General features: G+C 43.8%; 2 protein-coding genes across 6 annotated transcripts; both read left to right on the forward strand.

The window, feature by feature from the left end:
• Nucleotides 1-775: 775 nt before the first annotated feature.
• On the forward strand, nt 776-12,295 carry cd164l2 (CD164 sialomucin-like 2). 4 transcript variants are annotated; one of them, XM_066717582.1, is made up of 7 exons: nt 776-914; nt 1,031-1,136; nt 3,788-3,880; nt 6,513-6,590; nt 7,239-7,271; nt 8,269-8,422; nt 9,234-12,295. In XM_066717582.1, the coding sequence occupies exons 2-7, from the start codon at nt 1,058-1,060 to the stop codon at nt 9,247-9,249; spliced, it is 453 nt and encodes a 150-aa protein (XP_066573679.1). In that variant the 5' UTR covers nt 776-914; nt 1,031-1,057; the 3' UTR covers nt 9,250-12,295. The 4 variants fall into 4 exon arrangements, with proteins under 4 accessions (XP_066573679.1, XP_066573678.1, XP_066573680.1 ...); XM_066717581.1 differs by having other exon boundaries at nt 777-1,136; XM_066717583.1 differs by having other exon boundaries at nt 780-1,136; nt 10,918-12,295.
• A 745-nt stretch (nt 12,296-13,040) lies between these two features.
• LOC136763528 (protein FAM76A) lies at nt 13,041-24,604 on the forward strand. Of its 2 annotated transcripts, none has more exons than XM_066717585.1 (9): nt 13,041-13,240; nt 15,098-15,162; nt 16,489-16,543; nt 16,858-17,010; nt 17,123-17,280; nt 17,453-17,539; nt 18,885-19,023; nt 19,424-19,525; nt 20,015-24,604. In XM_066717585.1, the coding sequence occupies exons 1-9, from the start codon at nt 13,160-13,162 to the stop codon at nt 20,099-20,101; spliced, it is 927 nt and encodes a 308-aa protein (XP_066573682.1). In that variant the 5' UTR covers nt 13,041-13,159; the 3' UTR covers nt 20,102-24,604. The 2 variants fall into 2 exon arrangements, with proteins under 2 accessions (XP_066573682.1, XP_066573684.1); XM_066717587.1 differs by having other exon boundaries at nt 18,888-19,023.
• The last annotated feature ends 2,613 nt before the right edge of the window (nt 24,605-27,217 follow it).

The following is a 27,217-nucleotide window of genomic DNA, read 5'->3' on the forward strand; positions in this document are numbered from 1 at the left end:
CTTCAAACTATGGGTGGAGGGAGAGGGGCGGTCTTGGGTCTTTGGTGCTGTGTGTATGAGGACTCGGCTTGCTATGTGTTTGTGTGTCTGTTATGGGGAATCTCGTTATTTGATCTGAATAAAGTCAGCTTTGGTCAATATTAAGTAATACATTGAATGCAGTCGATCACCACTGACAAACTTTGGCTCAGGAGTCTCCATTTGCTTTGTGTTTAATGGTCTACTTTGCCGGACTAAAGAGTTGGGCAGTTGTCCTTGGAAAACATGGCCTGAGTGAGACGTGTGATCCTAACACTGGCCAGTCAAGTGCAATCCCCCCCTAAATGGCCAGCATAGCATCGATGTATCTGTAAATTACTATAGACGCTTAGAAGAAAGGTAAACGCCTGCCACTGCAATGGTGCCTTCCTTCATCATGTGTATGGGGTAACTGTACTTTGTACTTAATAATTTAAAGACACTGGAACAGACAAAAATGTATTGAATGGATAACATAAACATCCTATCTAAGCGTAAAGGTTTTGGCTTAGATGCGCTTTTATTTCACATTGACAATGTTTGAAAGTTGTAGACTAAACTTTTATTGTGCACATAATTAATGTATTTATTCAAGCATGTGTTTGTTTGTCTGGATCATAGAACCCATATATGCGCAATGTCTCTTTCGTTTGTGTAGTGCCAATGAAAAACGCTGGTGGACAGATTCATATCTCTATTCATGTTTGTTGTATGTATGCATGTGTTACACCTGTCTCCCGACGGCGATCCTGCAGCACGCATGCGCACAGTCTTAAAGCCTGGCAGAGCCGGAGGGACGGGGCGCTTTTCCCATTGCTCACCTGGACTGCGCCATGGGTGTCAGTTTCACCCCTTGGGTCATCTCCTAACTCAGTAATGTGCTTATACAACGATTAGTGAGTCGCTTCTTTTTAGAGACACTCTCAAACTCACACTTTTAAGCACTTGCAGAGCAATCCAGCAACGAGTTGGTTGGCTGGTTACAGTTCTCAGTTCTCCTTTCTTCATAAAGGACGGTGTCGGTGTTCACGTCGCCAGGATGCTCCGCGGGAAGCCTGCGCCGGCTGCGCTGGCTGCGCTGGCTGTGCTGGTGTTTGCGGCGCTGCGGAGCTGCTCAGGTACCGACCCGCCCGCCGCTGCGCTGAAATGCGCCGCTTTGGTTTCGAAAGACGGTCGGTGCTGCTGTGGCGTTTGTGCGTATTTGAAACATTTCCCGGCTTCATCACTTTGGTTATAGTGTTAAATGCAACTAACGTAAAATGTACTTTTTATAAAAACAGAAAATAGTGCTGGCAAGTGTTTAAAATGAATTCTGTGCCTCTTACTTATTACCTTACTTTTCCTTCCAGTTTTCTTCTTTTTTTTCACCGGCTCGTTTTTGTTGAGAACATAATCCTTGTGTTGAGTCCGAAGGAAGTTTAACCCATACTAAATAATATATTTTATATTTTATATAGCTTTGTTTATTCATGTTTGTTGTATATATTTACAAAGGTCTCTAAAACAAAATGCATTTTATAAATATAAATGATACAACTAATTAATTAAAACGAGTATAATAAAAAGGTATATTAGAGCTCTCAGTCCAGAGTTATTGAAAGTTGTAACATTTTTTCCATAGTCATCGAAGCCAATCTGATAACGCACAGTAGAGACCATGAAAGAGTCCGAAATCATCTGCCACCAGTTACCCCGGTTTCTTATTTCAACGCAGGAGAGCAGGCAGCTGCTACTCTTTGTGTAAGGAGACCATTGTCAATCTGTATTGAATTTGCGCCCTTGCTTCAATGTTGAGCTTAAACTTCCTTGTCTAAAACGTTGCTTTGTCTCTGTGTGTGATACCTTTCAGACTAACAGTTATTTAGATTGTTGTTATGGGAACTTTTTTTATGGCAGTCAGTAGCAATTATGATGATGTGACGACCAACACTAAGGATTGCATTTTAAAGGAAGCTGTTCTATTTCTTTGAAGGTAACATTACTTCCTTGTATTTTAAATCTACCCTCTTCATTATGTATGCAATTAAAAAAAATGTTATTCTTTATAATTGATAACTTCAACTTTAAATGAAGACCATGACAAATCAACATAAACATCTAAATCCATTTCGGTACTGCCAAATTAATGTGTGTTGTTGCCAGTGCACTTGTCCGCATTGACTGTGATATACTAGATGTCTCTCTGGCTGTAAAAAACGAACATCCATTTGTGTTTCCCATCCAGCTGCCACAGTGATTGATTCTGTAGACAGCCAGATCCCTTTTCCCCAAATTTATGTCACTCCTAGGCATTGTGTAACATCCCACATATTAATACAAGCTCTGCACGTTTGCGTCACAAAGTAAACGAACATTTGTTTGCGATGTCGTGGATAAACAAAAGGCCTGCTTCTGTTTGTGTCCATAAATACCTATGAAACACAGGACAAACTCCTTGTCCATAGACAGTTAACCCGCTGAAGTGAGTGGCTCTTAAGTGTTTCTCTCCCAATGGGCTGTGTGGGCTTCCCTTAGACCGGCCTTACTTGAACACACAGCAGACAGCCTCTCACCGCTCTTCAGTTTAATTGAAGCTTTGAGGCACGCTGAGCAAAGTCTATCGAGAGCGATGAATCAATCCATGTTCTCAGTGCCACCCAGAAAGAAATCACAAGTTTGAGCAACAGGTCTCCAACTCTGAGTCACAGAACAGACTCGATTCGCAGATGGCAGCATGGGTTGCTTTATTAATTTATCTTTGACTGAGATAAAGTTTTCCTTTCATACTTCACTTAGACATGACCTCTTCAGTCCAGCTGGCCCGTATACTCCCACTCCGACCAAAACAGACAAGGGCTGTGCTACTGTGTTCCTGTCCATGCTTGTTTCTTTGTTTTGAACCTCTGAATCCAGAACAGGGATGGTACACCTTGGCTCATCGGGTTACTGTTGGCACCTACAGTGGAGTAGGCGTATGAATTACAACCTATTTTCTATTTTCAACCTACTGTTTCCACTCCTAAATGGACCTAATCTTAATTTGCACCTGTGAATTGCAGCATATCTCCTGGCAGCTCCTATGTGGTAGACCCCCCAAGAAAGAACAGCAAGCAGGCAGAGTAGAGGGCAAGACAAAATCTACTGACTCGCCATACGGAAGAAGGAAACCGAAGCCCTTCAACACTCATCATGGCATCAGGGAGATTAGGATCTTCCGAATCCATTGGGGCCACTGCTTCAGACTCCTTACCAAACAGGACAGTCGATGCCAATTAATTGGGATCATTGGAGAGCGGGGAGTGACTGAGACACTGGGGAATAGAGGAGAGAAACCATTATGCTACTGGGGATTTGGTTAAGCTTCCTCTCATTGGTCATATATCACTAATGCCTTGAATAACTAGATTTCCCCCTCAAACGTTGTAGCTTATAGTGACAGGTTTAATTCTGAAGCCAAACAGGGTGTTGAGTCTGTTCCTCCCCCCACCTCTTCTGTCAAAGCACCCTATAAACTTCAGAGTCCCAGTTACCTATTGTTTTCAGTTTTTAATTTGTGAAATGAGTAATGAATAAAAATAAGTAATTATTTCTTATGTCTAACCACAGTGAGAGTTGATTTATGTGTGCTCTGTGCTTTGTCAGAGTTTCCACTCCGGTGTAATCGGCACCTTTTCTCCGTCACAGGGACACTTTGTCACAGGAACACTGGCGTATTGAAAGACTGTGCTATTTAAACACTGAGCAGTTTGGAATCTGCTCTCTAAGCAGTGTGTTTTTGTCATTGTTGAAGGGGGCTGCTCTCAGATGGACTCCTGCAGCAGCTGCATCCCCGGTGACGCCTCCCAGAACATCACGGGCTGTGTGTGGCTTCAGTGTGACAATGGTAAGAGCTGGGCCAGGGGACGCTTTTCCTCACGATAACTTCTCACGTCCTTTTCTCAGTGTTGTTGCCAATGTGAGAGAACACCTCATCAAAGTAAGTCCACAACCGTCCACTGGAAGTGTTCTCTTGTGTCCAGAACACGTACTTATCCTCAGTCTCTATTGTGCTCTTCCTGTAAAAGATAAAGCATAAATAAGGAGCACTGGGCTGCGTCAGGATGCTCAAAGTGGTTTGTATTTCACGGCGAGTGTTTGAGGCTTTAGCTTTAGCTGGACACTGCGTCCGAAGCTTGCATTGTAAAAGCAACCGCAACAAGAAATTGATTAACATGAGAGGGCTGTTGTTTTTAAACTATATCATATCATCATAAATTATCGGAAAAGATATCAATTGTTATAAAAGGCATGTTATTGTCTTCTTTGTTAAGTGTATTAGGGAAATTCACTGTAGTAATAATAATACAAATAAAAAAGTTATTTAAAAGCTGCTAGCTTTACACAATAACACAATCGCACCCAGTCCTGTCTACAGGGGTTAATTGGGACAGGGCCGCGATGGGCGCCAGACAAGGAACACCTTGCTGTGAAATCGGATCACTCCCTGCTGGTATCCAGGGGCCGGGCATAGCAACCCCAGTGGGTCTGTGAATAATTGAATATGGAGTCTAGCAATTATTAACACAGTCACACTCCAGAGAGCGCAGCGTCAGGCTCTCCCTCCGGAGACGGGCTTAACCCTCTCTGAGCCGCCGCATGCTGGGGGGTCAGTTACAACTGGTATTGACTCATCAACCCAAGTCAGAAAAACAGCAGAGAAAAGAATAATCAAACAAGTCCACTAGTATTCTGGAGACAATCTGAGAAGAGTGACGAGAGCCAGGGAGTTGTGTTTAATATTAGTTTCTGTTTTGTATCACCCACGGCCTAACAATTTCAGATATATTGATTGTAACCTTATTCAAGTAGATGACACACAGCTGGCAGGAGCTACAGTGCCAGTACTGTGTACACATGCAGCCTCGCGCTGGCCGACTTTAAGTGACCGTTAGAAGAATGGTGGCGTGGGACAACAGGCAGACGAATTGGATCTGCAGAAGCTCGTGCCCTGTTCCTCGGCCCCTGTTGGTTGGCTGCCTTGCTGGACCAGGCGAAGCCCCACACCTTCTGGTTCAGCAGATCCAACGCAGCTGGCGATTGCGCAGATGTTGTCGCTCTAATGAACCCAGCAGGACACCGCTGTCCCGCGGTGGCTGGTGGACTTCGACGTCCGTGGACCGGCTTAGTCACTCGGCTCTCGCGATGCGACTCGCAAAGAGCTCTGGTTCACTTTGTTCCGTCCATCCTGACCTCGCTATAAATACATGTCCTGAATTGTGCAAGACGTCAGTGTGATGACATTGTGATTCAGCACTCCCCTCCCCCCACCGTTTGCTCAGAGACCCGGGGGGGGGGGAAGCAGGGTGGTGTCTGTCTGGTTTCCCAGGTAACTCTCCTTTCTACTTCACACTGGCGATACCTGGTTGCTAGGCTACTTGGAAAGGAAGGAGTGTGTGTATCTGTGTGGGGGGGGCGGGTGTAGGAGCTGACTGTCGCAGTGACTGGGGAAAGAAACGGCGCCTTTATTAAAGCAACAGCAGAGACAAAGAGAGGGAACAGAATGTTTTACCTCGGATTTTAGGTCACCCTCCACTGAAGCCCTCTGTTGCTCATTGTGTAAATTGGTGGTGTTGCTGCCAGTGGATTGTGTAACAGGATTGTGTAGCTAATAGCACTTTAGAAGGGAAGACAACTAAGTGAGTAAGCGCTTAGTGCTGTGGTGTGGGAGGCAGTATTTCTAAGTGTTATAGTGCTGGGTGGCAGCGTGTTAGTGTCAGGGGTTTGGGGTGCACTCAGTTTTATGTGCCGCAGTGCTTAGACAATGGAGCTAGAGTGTCATTGAATAGGAGATCCGATCCGGGCTTTCTAACCAGTGTGGTGTTTGCTTCAGTTCAGACATGTGAAGAATTACACTGTGCTGGGGATTTACACAGATTTCCCCCCGGTCCCTGGTACCGTAAGTTCCCGCTCTGTGTAAGACACCGGCTCAGTGCCGCAGAAACAGTCAAATCTCCCTTAATCCATCGACAGAAGTGCTATTGTTAAAGTGCGTGTCAAATTCCCACACAGGAACGAAGGTCAAAATCATTACAAGTATTACAAATCTTTCTCTTTCTTTTCTAACCACAATAACAACATAAAACTGATTTCATTTTCTGAATGCCACGTAGCAAGCTTTTAAAACACGGCTGGCTGTGACCTGTGAGTAAGCCAAGTCAAGTAGCCACAAACACATGCCTTTGAAAACACTGGCGCAGTATCACAGCTTGAGTTGCAGTGGAAGCGTACCAGTAAAAACAGAGACATCAACCCTGCACACCCACCTAATAATTTTACACCTTCAAGGTAGTCATTTCTGTGGGATTTTAGTTTGATTCTTTATTGGAATAAGTGCAGTTATTTTATTAATTGGAAAGATTGTGTGTTGTGTGCCAGACTGGTGGAGTGTTAGTGTTAGTGTCCAAGATGGCTGCCATTTCTGACCCGTCTCCCTGTCTCCTCTCTCTCCTCTCCTTGTGTCCATCTTGTTGTTGCAGGCAATGACACGGGCTGCGTGGACAGCAGTGCAGATTATCAGGGCTGCTCCGCATACAACGACACGTCTCTCTGCTCTGGTACGTCTGGGACTTTGGGGCTTCTGCATCTGAGGAAGGAAGTTATTCCTGAACGTGTACTCTTGGCTGTGCCTCTTGGTTTTAGTTTTAGTTTTGTGCATCGCTACCGCCGCTGGTGCGATCCAGTAATATGAGTATGTTGTGATTTGTGTTTGTTTGTTTGAATTGAATTGAATTGAATTGGTGATGTGTTCAGTGTCCATTGGCTGTTTTCTGCTGTATGTTGTTGGCTTTCTGTCTATGTCCCTCATGCATAAGGATGGGCTTCTATTTCTGACTGTTGTTATTTTTCTGTCTGTTGTTTTCAATGTGTAACATGGAATATTTATGAACATTTTGTGTTGCTCTGATAGACCCCAAGAACACGGATTAAGTGACGCTTGCTTGTTAGATATCTTTAAATCAGTCTCATAGGAACCATTTTGAACGTGCTCTGGCCTTTATCAGACTAACAAACACAGAGTGGACACAGAAGGTGGTTTGCCCCCTTTGATGCTACAAATTAGAGTCTGTAAACCCACATTCTGGTGGCTGTGTAAGCAGTGTGTTATAGACGAGAGAGGAGGAATGCCAATAACATGCCATTTTCTTTGTCTGTTGTCCTTGACTTCTGTCTGTCCCACTGTGTGTCCTCCCGGTGCTGTCTAGCTCCCGATAGTACAGGTCCCAGCGGCCGCACTGGTAAGGAGAAATGTCCTGTCAGAGAGAGACAAAATATAATTAATCCCTGACATCTCTTACCTTTTTATTCTGTTCAGACTTCCACTTTCACAAACAGCTCCCATCCTGTGGAATTTCATATATTTTCCATATGAAATAACTAGCAAGAAATTACTGTTGACAACAACTGTAAAGGCTGATTGACAGGAAGTGTGACAAGGGAAGGAGATATAACGTCTCTCCTTCAAAGCAGGCAATGTTTCTCCCAGCACAGAGTTTTTGTTTTTGAACAGCCTTTAAAGAAACAGTTAGACGAGAGCAATACTAAACGCAACAGGGCAGTAAATAACAGGAGACGGACTCCTCTGTGCCAACATGAAATGGGACACCAGAGGAGGAGTGTCTCCGTGGCCTGGCAGTCGGAGCACTGGAGGGATGATGATTCATTCAAGGCTGTAACACGAGAGGTTGCCTGTGAATATTTTATTAAGCGGCGTTTCATTAAGGATCGGGTATTGTTCACTGCTCTCAGCTGGGACTCGTGTGCTCCCCAGATGTGTCATGGCAGGCACCGTGACGCAGTGGCGCCGTTCATGTGCCGACGGACACACTGGTGAAAAGCATTCGCAGTGCAAAGCTGAAACACTGAAACCGGAATGCAGGGGGTACAGTTTGGTGCCCAACTCCTTGTCGGTTTGTACGGTTTGAAGCGTGGCTGAGCTGTGGGGTGCAGGCGAACCCCTCTCCTATGAATAGAGTGTACTTAACCCATGATTAATAACCTCATTGTCTGTGATGGGTTATGAGACAGTGTTGTGATATGACCCAGCAGATAACCCTTCGACACCAGTGGGAGGATACAAAATAGTCCTAGTCTGCTCCAGGATTGTCCTCCTCCTCTTCGTCTTTGTCCGTAGTGCAGAGAGAGAAACTTGGCTTCTGACTGATTGGTAGTTTGTTTTTTCCACAAGAGACCGAGATGGGATCGCTGAACAGTTGACCTGCGTTCTCGTTGCAGATGAGCCCACCACTCAGCCGATGCCAGTCTTCAAGCAGGCGAACTTTGACCTCTCCAGCTTCATCGGGGGCATCATCCTGGTCCTAGGGGCGCAGGCGGCCATTTTCTTCGTCATTAAGTTCGTCAAGTCCCGGGACAGCGCCTATGAGACACTGTAAGAACCCGTTGTTTGTGTTACCTTATGTGAGGGAAGGGTCTCACCTGGGGAAACGCACAACACAGATGGCCCCCTGCCCACTGGGCTGTCACTGCAGAAATGCTGTTCGAACAGCGGCCGAGGGTTCACTGAGATTGGGAGTACCGGCAGCAGTTAAATAGCTAAATCAATTAATGACGGTACACCCGCCTTAAAGATTAGCTTGCATTCACCTGGAGGGATTGTTAGGTCTGATTTCTTGGGGGGATTTGGGGGATGTTAGGACTACAGTATTCAAATACAGGAAGTTGTAACCAGTGGTGTGAAGGAACAATAAATAGACTGACATCAGACACTACCTGGGAAACATTGAGTAATTTAAAGTAATATCCACTAGAGGTCACTACAGACGTAATCAAGGCAGAACAGCTAGCAATAATGAACCAGCCATTATGTTTTGCACTTTAAATAAATGCCTGATCCAGATATGATACCACACACACTGGTTATAGATCTCTATTCCTTCATTGAAATAAAACTTCACTTAATTAACTTATTATTTTTTAAAGATATCTTGAATTCTATACCCGATGTACATTTTTAAAGAAAACAGGTTTCATTGAACTATATATATATGTGTGTGTGTGTGTGTGTGTGTGTGTGTATTTAAGCCTGCTTTCACCATAGCTTCACAAAACAAGGCCTTGGTAAATCTGATTTAGTCAACAGGCTGGTTTTCTTTAGCAGTTATTGCAGGTTATTACTCGTTGTTCATTTTAATGCTCTGCTCTATCTCCCTTTCATCCCCCCCCTCCACATGCTGGCCCAGTGAGGAGCCGCAGTAGGGTCAGTGAGGCCTGCTTTGAGAGAGAGAGTGATAAAAAGAGAGAGAGAGTATTTTTTTTCAAACACACTCTGAGACACTCTTCTCTCCTTATGCCCCCTTGTCCTTTCTGTAGCGTAAGCCCCATAGAAATAGACATCTTAAACCCTGCAAGCTGCTCTGTATTTGCTGTGTTGCTCATCTTTTCATGGGTTGGTTTTGGGTTCCCATTGCATGTTCCACCTTAATACCTGCTTTCAGCCTTGTGTCCCAGTGGAAACGGTTTGTCTTCTGTCATCTTCGGCTTTAACACTGTTATTTGCGTTTCTGCTGTCCAGTCGCTTACATCAGAACTATTTAACCTGATATTAATGGACCCTATCATAATTGAAAATCTATCTATATATAGCTTAACTTCCAGGCAATTATACTTTTTGGTGCTTAAATCCAGAATAAATGAACACACTGCCCTCCCAGTATGGCCTACTGCATGACACAGTGAATGGAAATTGTTACACAAACCTAAGGATCCCAAAGCCCTCCACTGTAGAACCACTAACTGAAATGATAGCTCCTTAATTATTTAATTGCTCCTTACTGGGTTGCATTAAATATTTCAGAAGCTGATTGTAACACAGTTGTCCAACAGTATGGGTCGGTAGAGCTTATTATTGCCCAGACCTTGTGTCTAGTGAGGCAGAGACTGAACCAGCTCCTTAACTCCGGATGTCTCAGGCTAAATATATACTTCTGTCTGAGGTAAGCATTTGTCAGGACCTGGATGAATAGGCTTGTGAAGCTGGCTCAGCGTTTGCATTCCCCTTTTCTTTTCCTATCCACTCTCTCTCTAACAACATCGATTCTTTTGACGTTTCCAATGATTTGAACTTCCCTGTGTGTGGTGGGGGGGGGACACAAAGCATTGCAAGACCTGGAACTTCAATATTATTTCAAATCCTAAACTGAGGTTAGAGAAGTGTGTTGAAATGCAGAAAATAGGCACCATTTATGAAGGCCTGAAACTCCTTGCCTTGTCTACCAGTTTTTACACATATTCCCAGAACATTCAAGTTACGATGTCCACCTAGACAAAAATATATCATTACACTACATTTTTCTCACGTTACCAGTTTTGTTGTAATTTTGGCTTGTTTTCACGTTCTGGAGCTGAATGATTTACACAAACAACATGCTTTATTGTGTTACTGAACTCCACTTTGGTTTGGTCAACTTTTAATCTATCTTTCAAGTCACACACTTTCACACACTGACTAATTTATTTATCATTAAAATAGAGAAATGCAATACAGCAAACAAATTGAGTGTTTTCTGTGATATTTTCTGTTCATATTTATTCAAGGAGATCTTCTTTGAAAGTGTGTATTTTTTCTAGAAGTAGATGTAAGCCTCCACTCTAACATCTGTGGTCTGTCATTAGTGCCAGAGCAACAGTGTGATGTTTGGTGTATTTATAAATCTTGCTCCAGAACTTGAGAACGCACATAAGTCACACACGTAAACCTAAGTAAAAATATATATCTTATTTCATTCAATCACTCTGGACCTTTAAATTGTTATTTTACTCAGTGATGTGGCAGTGCACTACACGTCTGTGTGGAAGTTTTTGGTCTGAGGTTTTGCAATCCACACTGCATGTTTCTCTCCGGTCTTCCTTCTCCCCTCCTTGTAGGATCTGAGCTGTGGCTGAATTGCACTGGGCGTGCTGGGGGCTGTATGTGTAACTCTTTCCCAATAGGAGGCAGGATCTTCCTGGGAAGGGCTCTTTGGCTCCCCTCGGCCCCAGTGCTTCAGGGACTCTTGCAGCGCTCTCCCCGGACATGCCGCACTGCCTGTATCAGCAAGAGGACAAAACGGCATGAACTCAACCAGGGGACGGGGGGTGGCCGAGGGAGGGGGTGGGTGGGAATATTCAGGATCTCTTGCGGGAGTTAAAAAAACGCCCCCCGCCTTCTCATTCCTGACGATTTTAGCAACTGACTGTGTCTTGCTGTTCTCTGGCTTCTGGAACCGAAACCAAAACGCCTTTGCTGCAACAGTTGTCAAATGCCTTAACAGCTGAGTTTCCACGCAGAGATTTAGGGTCGAATTTAGAGTGAATGTTTCTTGTCATTTTTCATAAATAAGGGTTTCCAGTCAAATATTCAATATTCACCTCTTCAAGGTGTTTGTGATTCTGTTCAGAAAACTGCCCCTGTTTAATGTGAGGGTGGGGTCTGTCCTCATACAGCAGGCACCTGCCGTGGAAAATTGAATTTTGTGTGTGAGCGGGGGTCTGCACTGCTCATCCTCAGTTTTCTTGGGAGGGAAGGGCTTTAGAGATGCTTTCCACCAAATGTAGCCCATCAGCCTTTTATACGGTGTGTGCTGTGCAATACATCTGCTATAGCATTGTATGTATCCGATAAAGTTTATTTCTTTCTATTTCTTTTTTCCTTTGTTTGTGTGTGTGTGTGTGTGTGTCTGTGTGTGTTTTTGTAATTATTGCTATTCTTACGTTTGAATGAATATCTCTGTAGAACAATGGCTTGAATATATTTGGGTGATGGACAATACAGTATAGAATAATTTTCCTGTTCAGTGCATCCCATACCCATTTTCATTGCAGCAGTGAATGAATCAGGTCTAGCTTTTTACGTACCTACAGGTGTGAAGTGTCGTCGCTCTTCAGATTTCCTCTGCTGTAAAATTCAATGTATTGCATTTTTTCTTGAAGGTATATGCAGTTTTATGTCACTGACCATTTATTTTCGATGAATAACGCCAGCACTGGCATTCAGACTTATTCTACAACAGCAGGTTTATTTTGTTGCTTTGGTTTTGCTGTTAATATGGTTTTAGTTTTGTGTCGCGTGTTGAAAGTCAGCTGGCAGCAGAGGCTTTTTGTTAGAACACACCTGGGAAACTCTGGCATGAAATGATCAATGGAACTGCATAATCAAAATTCATGTATCTCTCCTCTAGCATCCAAATGCAATGTTTCGACTGTGTTTTAAGTGTGATTCACTGAATAAATTTGCTCTTTCTCGGATGGAGAGTCACTGTGGGCACACACTTGTCTGTTTTTTTTTCCATTTGTGTAATTAAATTAATTTACTACCTTAGACTTTCATATACTAAAATATTGATTATGTTTTTCTCCTCTTGAGATGTGCATTAAAAAATAATCAGCTAGAACAGCACTGGATCACATTTTACTGTAAACATTTGTAAAACCTGACAAACTTTAATTATGTATTCGTGTACCTCTATATTTGAACACTGAACATTTTTCTAAAGCGATTTTAACATTTTAAGATGTCGTTTTATAAACAGAGCTAAATATGTCACCTGTTTTAAAGCATGCATTTATGCAGCAACAAAGTCTAAAGTTATCATCTCAAGGACATTAATCAAATGAATAACTCCCGCTTTCTCTATCATAAAAATAATACATTTACACCTGTATGGGAGGCGTTACATTAAAAGTAAAAACTGAACGTTGTTTGGGGGTCAAAATATAACAGACATTGCAACAAAACGTACGAAGTGAGTGAATCAGATGAACACTTAGTGAAGTTTGTTTCTTTCCCTTCAGTGCTAAGACTTTCCCCTCATCTGAGCTGTGTTTTACATAACAGCCATTGACGCATGTTCTCTGGGAATGACCTAATCTTCTCCCACTACTCGCTGGAGGAGATGGGCACTCCCCTCCGCCAATAGGATCTCCGCGTCGGCTCCCCGTATCCCTTCTCAGCCAATCCAGACCGCGAGAGGGGCGGGGCTTCTGCCGAACGCGGATCGTCTGTCCCTCGATGACGCAATGGCCATCCGAGCCGGACTGTTGACAGGGGCTCCAGCTGACCGCCGCGGCCGGGCCGTCCTCAACTTCTCGCTGGATATTTGTGCTCCCCAGCTGTAAAACCCAAGCTGCCATGGCTGCCCTGTACGCCTGCACGAAATGCAACCAAAGATTCCCGTTCGAGGCGCTCTCTCAGGGACAGCAGCTATGCAAGGTAAGGCCTGGCGGATGGAGAGCTGACCCATGCTGGATCTCTGAAGTTGACAGGTCTGTAGTGATGGCGAGATGATGTGAAATCATGGCTGCGCGGTTGTGCGTTTGTCTCTCTGTCTGAGTCCGCTCTGTCCAGTGCTGGTTTAAATATAGCAGACCTACACTGTCAGATTAGAAGATCAGTCCTCAACTAGACTGTTCAATTTGCAGGCACATCTCTGGTTAATAGGTGAGGTTCGGGTCACCGATGGAATAAAGACGGGTTCATGCATGGTGATAAAACAAGAATAATGACACCCATACAGTAGAGTACATTAAATGTAGCTTTGACGTTACCTATCACTGACCAGTCAAACATCTAAGCCATAACTTCAGCGGTTGTCCTGACACATCCACGTTTTCTTAAAGCAGTGAAACACTTGTACTCCCTCTTTTGAAGTTCACACAGTCTTGCACAGCATTATTATTCTGTTGTTGTGTTGACAGTTGTCTTAACTACATCCACTGCCCCTGAAGCAGAATTGACACAAACAGGGACAGTTACACACCGAGACACACACACACACACTCACAACCAGTCATACTGTTGCCAGTCTTATCTGAATGCTACAGGCGGACGGGCCCTGCATTCATACACAGCTACTCAAGGAGAGGAATGCAGATTCTCTCACAGGCTCACGTCCATCCGTGTACACAGGAGTTATCACTTTCTAAGCCCTGCTCCGCCTTGCACTTAAGTCCCTTATCTGATTAGGGGGTGGATTAAGTGGTCTGATTCACTTTACACTGGGGAACAAAGGTCGTTACGGACACCTGTTCTCATCAGCTCTGACTAGTTATGATGTGTCATCTTCTTGGCTCGGTCTGTCGCCTCCAATGATTTTACCATCTATGCACAGTCATCCCACCTCTCCTACTGAAGGATCCAGCTCTCCATCCATCAGTTTGAATTGGGGGTCTACCAGTGCATGAGCTACTGTCACTCCCTGAGGCCCTTGTAACTCCTAGTCATCACGATTGCTCTCCCAATGAATTCAATTCAAATCCACAGACCTTTTATTCAGCTGTAATCTCTTCCACATTGTCCCCAGGTCCTTAGCTCAGCTGTTTGCCTACACTTCTCCTGACCTCTAACCAGTTGTTTTTTAAAGCTTGGTCCGAGGGTTCCCGATGTCATTCCAACTAAGCGCTCAGTCGCTCAGTTACATTATAATTTAGCACAGTGGTTTTCATATTCCCGAGAAGGTGATCCCCAGACAATCCTTTGAACTCCTTTGCCACGAGATAGACAGCCAGGAAAAGCACTTCCACAATCCCATCAGGTCACACACACACACCTGGCTCTCCTGCCTTTGTTCAGGGTTATTACTCTGGCCAAAGCAGCTTTCGCGTGGATAACTCAAGCCAATTCCTAGGCAGTCAGATCTACAGCACACAATTAATAGGATTTACTAGTAATACATATTAGGATATGCAAAAGTAATAAAGTCACGGTTTGACACGAAAAACTTTTAATGTAATGTGTTTTATTAAGCCTGGCCCCAGGGCTTCCCATTGTCATTCCATTTAAGCTCTTGAGTTGCTCAGTTGGAACCGAATCCAAACTCAGAATTGACTCGTTTCATTGTCTCAACTGTATTTTCATTAGTTATAAAATTATAAAGGTACATTGAGAAAGGCCTGTAGTATAGAATACAAAAATTAAGACACCACTCCAAGTTCAGAAATCAATGTTAAGTGGTCTCTTAGTTTTTTCCAGAGCTGTATGTGTGTAGTATTTGTGGGCTTTTCCGTATGTTGCAATAAGGTTTGGATGGTGCCGATTGCCTGAATGGACTCTTCGTTTGTTTTCTTCCAGGAATGTCGGATCGCACATCCTATGGTCAAGTGCACTTACTGCAGAACAGAGTTTCAGCAGGAGAGGTATGCCTCAGTCGCGCTGCAGCATCGTGTCCTACTGTCACACAGTTTCTATCACAACTGTTTGCTGTTTTTCTTTTGTGATATTTTACATAGCATGCGAGGGAAGGAAAATTGGAAGCAGATATTCAGCTGATAAACCCCAAGCTTTTTTTTCCCTCCTCCTTTAGGACAGTTGTTTGTGTGCTTGTGGATTATGGGCCCTACCCCCATCACAACATAATCTGTGTTGCATCAGATCCTGAACTGACATCTTCAGCTCACCAAGCACATGTCTCCATTCATGTTGCCTCTATTAGTATATTCTCAGACACCTGCATCACCTCAAATTTGACTGTTGCATGCTTTGTCTCTCAGTGGGCTGTACACTCCTCTGTACATCTTTACAAGTTTTTGTGTGTGTGTGGTTCTTTGTACTTGCCAAGCTCCCACATGCTGTTATTAGATATTAGACAATATTCTTCAAATCTTCTTTTTGCACACAGTTTCTGAAACCGGCTGTGTTCTGTTTAGACAGGTATAATGGTTGGTGCACACCTATCATAAACAAAAATCATTCATTCATTGCATTCCTTGAAGGCAGAATACAAACGAGCATCTTCATTCTTTCACATTTTCATTCTTTCGAGGACCTGTTGTAGAGGATGTATTTTCTCGTATGGGGTATTTGATCAGTGCAAAATAAATGAATACTTGCCGTATCAAGTCCCTGAACTGCTTAATCCAAGTAATCTGAAGACATAATATCTGTGTGTTATTAGTGCGCCCGTCCTGTGCAGCACCCAGTCATATACATTCACACCACCACGCTGCGCTATAAGTCTTGACAGAGCCCTCGAGTACAGAAAGACTGACACGGCCTCTCCAGTACTGAGACGTCCTGGAAGCACAACAGTGAGCATCTGTCTCTGTTCTTCTCCCCCCAGACTACGTGATCTTAATCATGCACTGAAATGTCCTCTCCATCAGGGAAAAAACGCCACACCATTTTGGTAGATAGCTCCGGCTGATGACCTTTATATGCATGGGATGGGAACGGAGACGCACACAGCTGTATTTCACTCGGTGATAACAGAAAAAACTAAATATGCTTCACGTGTTAACAGCCAGTCTGAAGATCGTTTATTGTTGTTTATTTTAATCTCCGCAAATTATGAACAGGGCAGAATGGGAAAGTCAGATATACAGCACACGAATAATAAGATTGACAATTAAGAAACATTTGAAAATGCCACATTGTTTCAATATCATTTGTGTGTAATAAGGGGTTTTTGACACTGTTAACTAAGTATTTATTTATTATTTTTTCTTTTTCTATTCTCTCTGTAGCAAAACCAACACAATATGTAAGAAGTGCGCACAGAACGTCAAGCTGTACGGCACAGTAAGTGGCGATTTCAGATCGTAGCGCAAGGAAAGGAATTGTTCCTGCCATCTTCAAGTAATCAAAACTCAAAAGCAGTCTTGATGGACGGACACGGCCGAGGTTTGGGTCTGACTTACAGATACTCTCAAAGCAAACCATGCCTTCCTCCACCCGGCCTCTGCATTTATTTGCGGGGCTTTGTTTTGACTCCATAATGAGCTGTACTGTAGTTTATTGAGTTTATTGCCTAGCACGTTCACAACTGTTGCTGTTGACGCACAAGGCAGTGTCTGTGGTCCAGACTGACCCTGTTTCCCTCCCGTGTCTTCCAGCCCAAGCCCTGCCAGTACTGTAACATCATCGCAGCTTTCATCGGCAACAAATGCCAGCGCTGCACGAACTCCGAGAAGAAGTATGGCCCCCCCCACACGTGCGAGCAGTGCAAGCAGCAGTGCGCTTTCGACCGCAAGGACGACCGGAGAAAGGTAAGGGCAGCAGAGCACTGCTTCCACATGTAATGATTGGGTACCACTTCCCGTACCCGTGCAGCAGGCTCTCGGCGGCGCTCTCAGGCGTGTGTTGTGTTTCGCTGTGCAGGTGGATGGGAAGCTGCTGTGCTGGCTCTGCACCCTCTCCTACAAGCGAGTTCTGCAGAAGACCAAAGAGCAGCGCAAGCACCTGAGCGCCTCCTCGCACTGCAGCCTCCCGGAGAAGGAGCCGTTCACGCGCCTCAGCAACAGCAGCCACTACAACAGGTATCCCTCGGTGCTTTGTTTTCTGTGGAGAAAACAAACCCCCATAGAGGCCTGTATCGTTAAAGTTAAAGCTGTACTGTGAAAGAAAGATTTAGGCTCCTGTGGGAAATAAAATAAAATGTATATACACACACATAAATCTGACCTTTTGTCTTTGTTTTTTGATTTTTAGTCAGAAAACCCTGTCCACTTCTTCCATACAAAACGAAATCCCAAAGAAAAAGCCCAAGTTTGATGCCATCTCGAGTAATGGAGACAGGTGAGGACATCTGGGGGCGCTTTTGGATGGTGTCCTGGCTCAGCGACTGCCTCTCTCGTAGACTTGAATGGCTAAAGACGCACACAAATGGCAGTGATTTAAAATCACCAGTCCACATAAACATGTCTCTCTTTTACCCTATCATCCCGAGGTCAATAACTAAGCAGTGTGTCTTTTGTCACTTCGTAATAGAGTCGAATATTTAATCTGTGTTTGTTTCAGGGAAGTGATCGCCCGTGGCAGTAAAATCCTGTCATTGTGTTTCCAGTGTTGGTGCAGTAGGTGGCGTAAGCGACCAGAGTAAAAAGATATCTGCCTACGACAGGTTGCCAACTGTGCAGATTAGTGAAACTCTTTTTAAAATTTAGAAGGGGTCTGTTGCTCGCCATCAAGATGCCTATTCGATATTGTCAGAATGTCAGTATTTTGTTTCGTGTCACATGACATTCTTATCTCTTGCATCTCTTGATAGGGATAGTGGACACTCCACAAATCGCCCATACCGTGTGTGTAATTTCACATATGTGCTTTTACACGGCTTTACGTTGTGAGTGATTTTGCTATGGTAGCACAAGCACAACAACTTCCATTCATAGTTCATAGTCCATTCATAGTTATTATTATTTATTTATTAGAAACAATACAGTGCAGTTCAAGGTATAAAACATTACAAGTTCCAATTAACAAATTACAGTGCAATTCAAACCATAATACATTTGACAAATTCCAATTTACACAAATGTAAACAATACATGAGTTCTTACATCCTGGATTGTAAAAGCCGAATGCAGACAAGATGTTAGGTCACAGTCGAGGGCCAAGCGGAAGGGAGCATAGGGGAAATCAAAATAACAATACGAGTACTAGTAACGCTAGGCCAGTATTATGAAAAAACGTTGTAAAGTGCTATCTTACAGGAGATTGAATGACTAAATTACAAATAGAGTCTGAAAAGATGCATCTTGAGTAATTGCCGGAAGGAGGTCAGGGACTCTGCTGTTTTGACTTCAGTGGGAAGGTCGTTCCACCACAATAGTCACATACAAACACCAAGATCAACCTCCACCTTGGCAAGTGAGCTGCAGATCTCGCCTATTATTTATTTAGTTTCATTATTTAGTTTATTTTACATTTCTGATAAAGTTGGCATAGTCTGTGCAGATGCATCCCTAGTTCCTTCATAGGACACTTGAAGTCCCCAGTCTTGCTCTCTGGGGAGTGTGTCAGCCTTCCCTGGTGAACGATGGCCTTGGAGTGCTGGTGTGAGGTGCGATCTGAGAGCTGGCGCTGTTTCTGATGTTGAAGAAAAGTGTGTGATTGCATTCTTGTTTCCCACCCCCCCCAGCAGTTTCTCGCCAGACCTGGCGCTGGACTCCCCTGGCACCGACCACTTCGTCATCATCACTCAGCTGAAGGAGGAGGTGGCCACGCTGAAGAAGATGCTGCACCAGAAGGACCAGCTCATACTGGAGAAGGAGAAGAAGGTCAGTCAGTCAGGCCTTCCCAGAGAGAGAGGGAGAGGGAGAGGGAGAGGGAGGGAGAGAGTGTGTGTATCAGCCTCAACTGAACTGGCTGGGTTTTGGTGTCAAAAATAAATGATAAATGTGGCTTTCAAATCCCCGCTCTGTCAGCATTAATCCTGGATATAATTGAAAGCTGTTATTGTAATCGGCCTGACCTTCACAACCGGTGTAATCGCCAGAATATTAAAGCCTGCTCCCTGACAGATGTTACTGACATTTAGTTTGCTCAGCTGGAGGGCGTAAATGAAAGCCGGTGTGTGATTCCTGGGGATGTTGAGCCCATAGTGCGCGTCTGTGCTCTGGAGAAAGGTCGAGTGGACGCCGCTCTCTCTAACTCCCAGCGTCTCTGCTGCCCCTGCAGATCACAGAGCTCAAGGCTGAGTTCCAGTACCAGGAGGCCCAGATGAGGGCCAAGATGAATCAGATGGAGAAGACGCACAAGGATGTTGTGGAGCAACTGCAGGTGAGTCCAGAGGAGGTTCCTGCACAGAGGTTTCACAGCCACAGAGGTTTCACAGAGGCAGCACAAAGTAACTCCTTGTTCATGCTTAGAAAAGTCAAGGCTGTGTGTCGGGACTGAAAGTTCTAAATCGTTCTAGACAATTTCTGAAACCGTGGTCTGCAACCCTGGACCTAAAGGTCTGACCAGTCCTCCTTCTTCAGTGGTTAACAGTTAGCTTAATCTTGTCTATGTATTTTCAGCTGTGCTTCATCTGTCACTTGGACATCCACTATGTGTGTCCCACAGTCTGCTAGTCTCAATGCAGCACAACAGATCAGCTCATGAGCTGGACTGGAACATGAGAAGAGCCCGGGCCTCGTGGTATAAATGGTTCAGGTGTAAGGAAGGCAAGAGAAGGTGCATTTTGTTTTCTGCTGCGGGGGGGATTAGTGCTCTTATCTGTGTCCTTCCTTGCTTTGCTGAAAGCCACTCATCTCTGCGTCTCCTCAGGCCAGGAACAGGGAGCTCATGAAGCAGGTGGCCGGCCTCTCCAAGGGCAAGAAGGCAGAGAAGCCGGGAGCCATGACCTCGCCCTGAGGAGAGAGGACTGCATCGGGAGGGCAGGGTAACACCTGGCAGCTCGGCACAGCACGCCTGTTAATGCCCAGCACAGCCCGCGAGAGCTGGCATCCCTTATTGACTTCAGTGGGGTTTTGAAACCATTCAGAGCAATATGACACGGCCTTGGAATCTGTTGTTTTGCTGTGTTTCGGCTGCAGCTTCCGGCCAAGGAGGGTGACGGGAGTGCCTCCTAAACTGACCTTCGAACCTTGATTGTCTTTGAATCGTGGCTATCCAAATCGGCACAACTCTTTTTACCCGTACATCCCATGTGCAGTACAGTTTAACAGTTTAAAATATATATAGCCTTGGTTAAGAACGTTTCTCAAAGTTCATTGAAGTCAAAACAAGATCCTAATTCTGCTGTTTATACATAAGAGTATGTAAAGTGGTGCCCACTGGTTTGACTCTTGTTTTATGTCAAAGTATCGTACCTTTTAATAGCCTAAACAAATAACAGCCTCATGTCACAGGGCAATCGTAAAGTCATCTGAACGAGTGTGTTGTAATGTGGACGCAACGTTCCTCCACTGATCCTCAACACAAAACATCAGCATCAACTTATTTCATGAGACTCTCTGCCCAAATAGTAGTATTTTGCTCCAACTAGAATAGTGTTTCCTTAGAATATACTGAATTGATGCTATGGTGGAATACAAATGTAAATCGTAAGGGAACAGTGCATTCATGGACATGTATTTAATACAGCAAATGATGTTGGGGAAGAAAAAGCATCACGATAGCAATTCAAACATGATTCTCTTTTTAACAGAATGCCCATGTCTTTGTCAGTATTATCAACTCCTTCCAGACCTTAATTTATATGAGACTGTGCTAAAGGAAAATGTTAGGAAACTATGTAGTTTATCTTCTTTTTCTTTTAAATGAACTTGATACAAACTATGAGCAGAATGACTTGTAAATAATGGGAAACACACAAAAAATATTCACCTCGTGTGACCAAATATCTGCTTGGCCTCTTCAAATATTGGAAATTAGCAGTCGCAGCAACACATACTTACGATTCTGATTCACCTAAAACGCCAATGAAGATGATAAAGATGACAAATAAGACTAAATGTTGGTGCTTATGAAATAATTGACTGTTTTCACGTTGTTCAGAATTGATCGAGGAAAGACAGTGTTCTGGAGCTCCCTGGAAGACGAGGACTGTCAGTGTTGTTTTGGGCAGATTTCCTGTCCTACAGGTCTTTGTGTGACATGGAGAAGAGATGGCTGTTCAAACGTTTGTTACTAGACCAACTTTCTATCATTAGATTTTTAATGGAATATAATAATATTACAACATATTTAGTATGAATTTATATGTGGGTGTATTTGGTAGAGGATACAGTGTCTACTTAAGCATGAGTATTGTTTTTGATGAGAATGTGACAGCCTGTTCAATCTGAATATTTGATATAGCATGGAAGCTATATAAGGTGGGGGCTTGGATCATCATTATTAAATGAATTATCTACCTTTTAAATCAGCTAAATCTTAATATTTCATCAAGGTGCAAAACGTGTTAATTAGCAATTCAATTTCAAGATATCTTTTTCCGTTTCTAGTGACGCAGTCTGGACATCTCTGGACAACGTTTATTCTTAAATTTGTATATGAATACTGTTTGACTGAAAGGGGTGACGATTTCAGTGGCCCTGAATAATTTTGGGGGTGGGTGATCTGAAATGCACTTTATAGGATCTTTGTGTCAAATTGTATTCCCACAACACTCAACTCTCTCTATTGAAATATCAGCAACAAGAAAACAATCATTCAAAATGAAAACTTCTGACGTGTTTATATGTAATTATAGAATTCCTACATTACATTTAAACCCTGTTATTCCCAGGAACACACGGCTCCTTCCTTGCCAAGGGAGTGTGTCGGGTTTCTGTTGTCAAAATGAACCCGAGGAAGTAAGGATGATTAGGTTTCGGTAATGCTGTAATGTCCGTTTCCACCAAACTGCACCGAGATCAGTTCTGACAGCAGCATGACCTAGCAGCCCGTGATTAAATATACATCCAGAGCTGGTGTAATATATTCCCTTGTGGTGCAGTTCATCTGTGTGCATTGACCCAGGGCACAGCCGTGGCAGTGAACCCTGCCTTTATATTGTGCTACTGCGGAGAAGCTTCTCCAGTTCGTGCTCGATATGTTATTGAGCTTATTGTTGTTCTCATTAAGATCAGGAAGAGCTCTTGCCTGAGAAAAACAGACTAGAGGAAGTCAGACAAAGTCAAGCTAAGGATACAAAATATCGTCTCCCATATCATAAGGAAATACAAATTTATAAGTTTTGGTTTTGTTAACTTTTCCAAGAATGTAATGTTGTGTGAAGAACACCAGGGGACGGATTTTGACACCATGTTTTAGAGTCGGATATTGTGTTGTGTGCTCCTCTGGTGTCAGGTGTCTGGTGCCGCACCCCAGACACAGACCCTGATGTTTATAGCTCATCAGATGGGGTCAGAGCATGTCAAGTATGGTCACTGCATGATTACAGTGTGACCGGGCAAGTTCAGTCAATGGGCATGACTTGCAGGGGAAGAGTTTTGAAATAAACAACCAAGGAATGCTCTGCTAGATCAGTGTCATTTGGCATTCAATATCTTGCTTATCAAAAGTCAAGTAATGCTGTGTACTCTGAGTCGGGTGTCTTTCCCTTGTGACCTTGTATGGTACGTGTTGTTGGAAACCTGCCAGCACTCTAATCTGTGTGCATCTCCCTGTGCTTGTGCACTTTTCTTTGCAATGAGAACTAAGCTTAGTCACAGTGGTATCTAAGCTTAGCTGGACTAGAACTTGCTTTACCTCCTTCTGCCATGGTGTCATTCAGGTGGTTGGACTTTTTTTTTGCCTCAATCCAAGTTTACGAATCCCTGGCCTTTTTGCAACACTGTATTCTCATGTCTCAGTGACCAGTGTAAAGAAAGCAACGACTGTTAAAAATGTTTCAGAAGATCTTGTCTTAACAATAAGCAACCGATTAACAAGAATCAAGCTCCTTATTATTGTGTAACTCAGCCTGAAGCCTGATCTCATTAGCTCTCAGATGCTAAGCAGGGTTGGGCCTGGTCACTACCTGGATGAGAATAATTTAAGGGAATCTGTTGGCTGCTTTCTGGAGTTTCATCTACTTTAAAAGCACAGTGATTGGCTTTCCCAGAGTGGGTATTGTGTCCTGTATCCTGGGGTCCTACAAGAGAAAAACAATACCCAGAAAACTGTGGTTTAGTGTTGACATTCAGAGGGAGTCCCAAGATTTCAGTTCTGATAAAGCCTCTGTCCACACAGCTATAACCTGAAGAGCACAGGCCCAGATCCCGGCCGTTGAGTTTTGCTTACTGTGTCCAGGAGTTGAAACAATGGTGCTGAACGAGGATCCTTATCTCACTGAACGAACAGCACCTCCTTCTGACCTCTGACTCAAGGATGAGATCATGCTGTGACTGGGGCTGTTGTCCTTCCTTGACTGACTAAGCTTGGCTTTGTCTAATTTGGTATGAAAGACAGAGTCACATGAGGCTCCTACTCCCAGAGAACACCCTGTTTGTCCTTGGTTCGTTAAGGTCACCGGGATATTGCAGTGGTCAGACGGGGAATGTCAATGCAAGTTAAATTCTAAATATATAGCTTGTATATAGACTATAGACAATGTCAGTGAACTTGTGTGACATTGAAATAAGTCTGAGGCTACAGAGATGTTTGAATGGAGATCCTATTCTTGATCGTCATAAGTTTATGTTGACTCTTACGACTAGATGTAATAAATCATTGCATTCTAGTCATTTTCTTGGTCATCCACTCTCCCTCATTTTGACCTTGACATCGAAACCAAGTACAGTGAGGGAAAAAAGTATTTGATCCCCTGCTGATTTTGTACGTTTGCCCACTGACAAAGAAATGATCAGCCTATAATTTTAATGGTAGGTGTATTTTAACAGTGAGAGACGGAATAACAACAAAAAAAATCCAGAAAAACGCATTTCAAAAAAGTTATACATTGATTTGCATGTTAATTATTATTATTATTATTTTTATTTCTTGGCAGATGCCCTTATCCAGGGCGACTTACAACATAAGTGCAAAAATACAGAGAAGTACAAGGCATCAATCATTACAAATTCAAGTAAGCTAAAACATAGCAATTAAAAATAATACATTTTACAAATTCCAATTAATGAGGGAAATAAGTATTTGACCCCTTTGACTTAGTACTTGGTGGCAAAACCCTTGTTGGCAATCACAGAGGTCAGACGTTTCGTGTAGTTGGCCACCAGGTTTGCACACATCTCAGGAGGGATTTTGTCCCACTCCTCTTTGCAGATCCTCTCCAAGTCATTAGGGTTTCGAGGCTGACGTTTGGCAACTCGAACCTTCAGGTCCCTCCACAAATTTTCTATGGGATTAAGGTCTGGAGACTGGCTAGGCCACTCCAGGACCTTAATGTGCTTCTTCTTGAGCCACTCCTTTGTTGCCTTGGCTGTGTGTTTTGGGTCATTGTCATGCTGGAATACCCATTCACGACCCATTTTCAATGCCCTGGCTGAGGGAAGGAGGTTCTCACCCAAGATTTGACGGTACATGGCCCCGTCCATCGTCCCTTTGATGCAGTGCAGTTGTACTGTCCCCTTTGCAGAAAAACACCCCCAAAGCATAATGTTTCCACCTCCATGTTTGACGGTGGGGATGGTGTTCTTGGGGTCATTACTCCTCCTCCAAACACGGCGAGTTGAGTTGATGCCAAAGAGCTCGAGTTTGGTCTCATCTGACCACAACACTTTCACCCAGTTCTCATCTGAATCATTCAGATGTTCATTGTCAAACTTCAGACGGGCCTGTACATGTGCTTTCTTGAGCAGGGGGACCTTGCGGGCGCTGCAGGATTTCAGGCCTTCGCGGGGTAGTGTGTTTGTTACCAATTGTTTTCTTGGTGACTATGGTCCCAGCTGCCTTGAGATCATTAACAAGATCCTCCCGTGTAGTTCTGGGCTGATTCCTCACCGTTCTCATGATCATTGAAACTCCACGAGGTGAGATCTTGCATGGAGCCCCAGACCGAGGGAGACTGACAGTTATTTTGTGTTTCTTCCATTTGCGAATAATCGCACCAACTGTTGTCACCTTCTCACCAAGCTGCTTGGCGATGGTCTTGTAGCCCATTCCAGCCTTGTGTAGGTCTACAATCTTGTCCCTGACAGCCTTGGACAGCTCTTTGGTCTTGGCCATGGTGGAGAGTTTGGAATCTGATTGATTGATTGCTTCTGTGGACAGGTGTCTTTTATACAGGTAACGAGCTGAGATTAGGAGCACTCCCTTTAAGAGAGTGCTCCTCATCTCGGCTCGTTACCTGTATAAAAGACACCTGGGAGCCAGAAATCTTGCTGATTGATAGGGGATCAAATACTTATTTCCCTCATTAACATGCAAATCAATTTATAACTTTTTTGAAATGCGTTTTTCTGGATTTTTTTGTTGTTATTCTGTCTCTCACTGTTAAAATACACCTACCATTAAAATTATAGACTGATAATTTCTTTGTCAGTGGGCAAACGTACAAAATCAGCAGGGGATCAAATACATCTTTATTGGACCCTGTATAACAAGCATTCACCCAAATTGCAGGGATTTCGTGATTTTTAAATGAGGACTATGATGTCCACTCCCGAACCGATCAAAATGTCTTCGTCTGGTTAAAAAACGACTTAAGCCTCCGCAGGCAATCAGCTCGGCACTTTCATGTCAAGTGTGATCTTTAACAGTCCGATCGATTTGCATGGGTCTCGGGTTTGTAAATATGTAATGTGTGATATGATATTTGTTTTAACAAATGTAAGGTATAGTCTTTTTGTAAAAACAGACACTTTCTATTGATATTGTTCCGCTGTGGAACGGTTATTGTTTTCCATGCACTGTTTCTATTCTCTGTCATGGACTAGACCTACGTTGCACAATGGGCCAAAGTAGGCAAAGGGTGCTATTACATATGTAAATACAGTATATACTGCCATTTCCTGTGTTTAATAAAGTACTTTTATCTGCAGTTTGTGAGAATGAGTTTGTTTCGCTTGTGTCTGATGTCACAGACTTTCATTCCCCTCCCGTCTATGGAGATCCCTGACACACGGTGATTAAACTTTTTTTTTTTTTATCAGGTTCTTCAAATTCAATAGAACTTGCAAGATTTATAAAACAAAAGTGGGTTTTATTTGCATATGAGATGACTTGTTTGGTTGTTTGGGTATTATTCCTTCTCTGGAATTGGGTTAGTTATTTATTTTTGTATCTGATATGGATTCACCACCACAGCAATAGACGTGAGTTGCCCTGACCCATCGGCTGCCCTGCTGATGAGTTTCCAGTCTGTGGGAGGGACAGAAATAGCCCAGCCAGCCTGTCATTGTGAGCTGGGGGCCTGAGAAATGGAGGCTGGGGTTTCCAGCTGCAAGGGCTCGTCTGTAAATCAGACTCCTCCTCTGCTTCCACGTTCCCTGACCCCGTCCTCTCCACCAGATCTGCTTTTATTATCTCATCTTGCCTAGAAACTGCGGCCTGTCTCTTGTGTCGTTTAGCACTCGATCGACGTAAAGCCTCTCGAGTCTTAGTCACGCCGGCCACCTGCTGTTTTTGCAGAGGAAAGTCCCTCTCTATTATCCTATGTTAATGTTACCGTATTCCCTCCAATCTCAGTTTAACTCAGATCACCACTTTTGCTCTTTTTGTAGACAATAGCACTATAATATCCTGGACTAATGTGCTTCCCCCAGCCAGGGACACGCTGTTAGGTGGACATTAGACTCCACAACAATGTCCCTGTAAACTGGACAAGGAGAGGCCTTTGCTAGGAGACCAGGAGTCAATATTGTGATAGTTGGTTACATAACACTGCCGGGGACGAACAGCTGACAGATCTGGGTAGAATCCAGAGATCCTTCCATGAAGCAGGTCTAGGCTTCATCTGAAGGCTATTATTTTTCCTCCTCACCTCTTCATTCAGCTTAACAACAGGGAATGCTCAACCGGAGCCAGAGGCGAGAAGGCAGCCGTTCCCAAGCTTAGTGAGGATTTGCCCACCAGTGAGAG

The sequence above is a fragment of the Amia ocellicauda genome, chromosome 11 (genome assembly GCF_036373705.1).
Source record: "Amia ocellicauda isolate fAmiCal2 chromosome 11, fAmiCal2.hap1, whole genome shotgun sequence".
Taxonomy (NCBI): domain Eukaryota; kingdom Metazoa; phylum Chordata; class Actinopteri; order Amiiformes; family Amiidae; genus Amia; species Amia ocellicauda.

Coding starts and splice junctions, on each gene's coding strand:
- LOC136763528 (XM_066717585.1), top strand. CDS start 13,160: ATGGCTGCCCTGTACGCCTGCACGAAATGCAACCAAAGATTCCCGTTC. Junction 15,163..16,488: donor ACAGAGTTTCAGCAGGAGAG/GTATGCCTCAGT, acceptor TTCTCTCTGTAG/CAAAACCAACACAATATGTA. Junction 17,281..17,452: donor AACAGCAGCCACTACAACAG/GTATCCCTCGGT, acceptor TTTGATTTTTAG/TCAGAAAACCCTGTCCACTT.
- cd164l2 (XM_066717582.1), top strand. CDS start 1,058: ATGCTCCGCGGGAAGCCTGCGCCGGCTGCGCTGGCTGCGCTGGCTGTG. Junction 1,137..3,787: donor GGCGCTGCGGAGCTGCTCAG/GTACCGACCCGC, acceptor TCATTGTTGAAG/GGGGCTGCTCTCAGATGGAC. Junction 3,881..6,512: donor GTGGCTTCAGTGTGACAATG/GTAAGAGCTGGG, acceptor TTGTTGTTGCAG/GCAATGACACGGGCTGCGTG.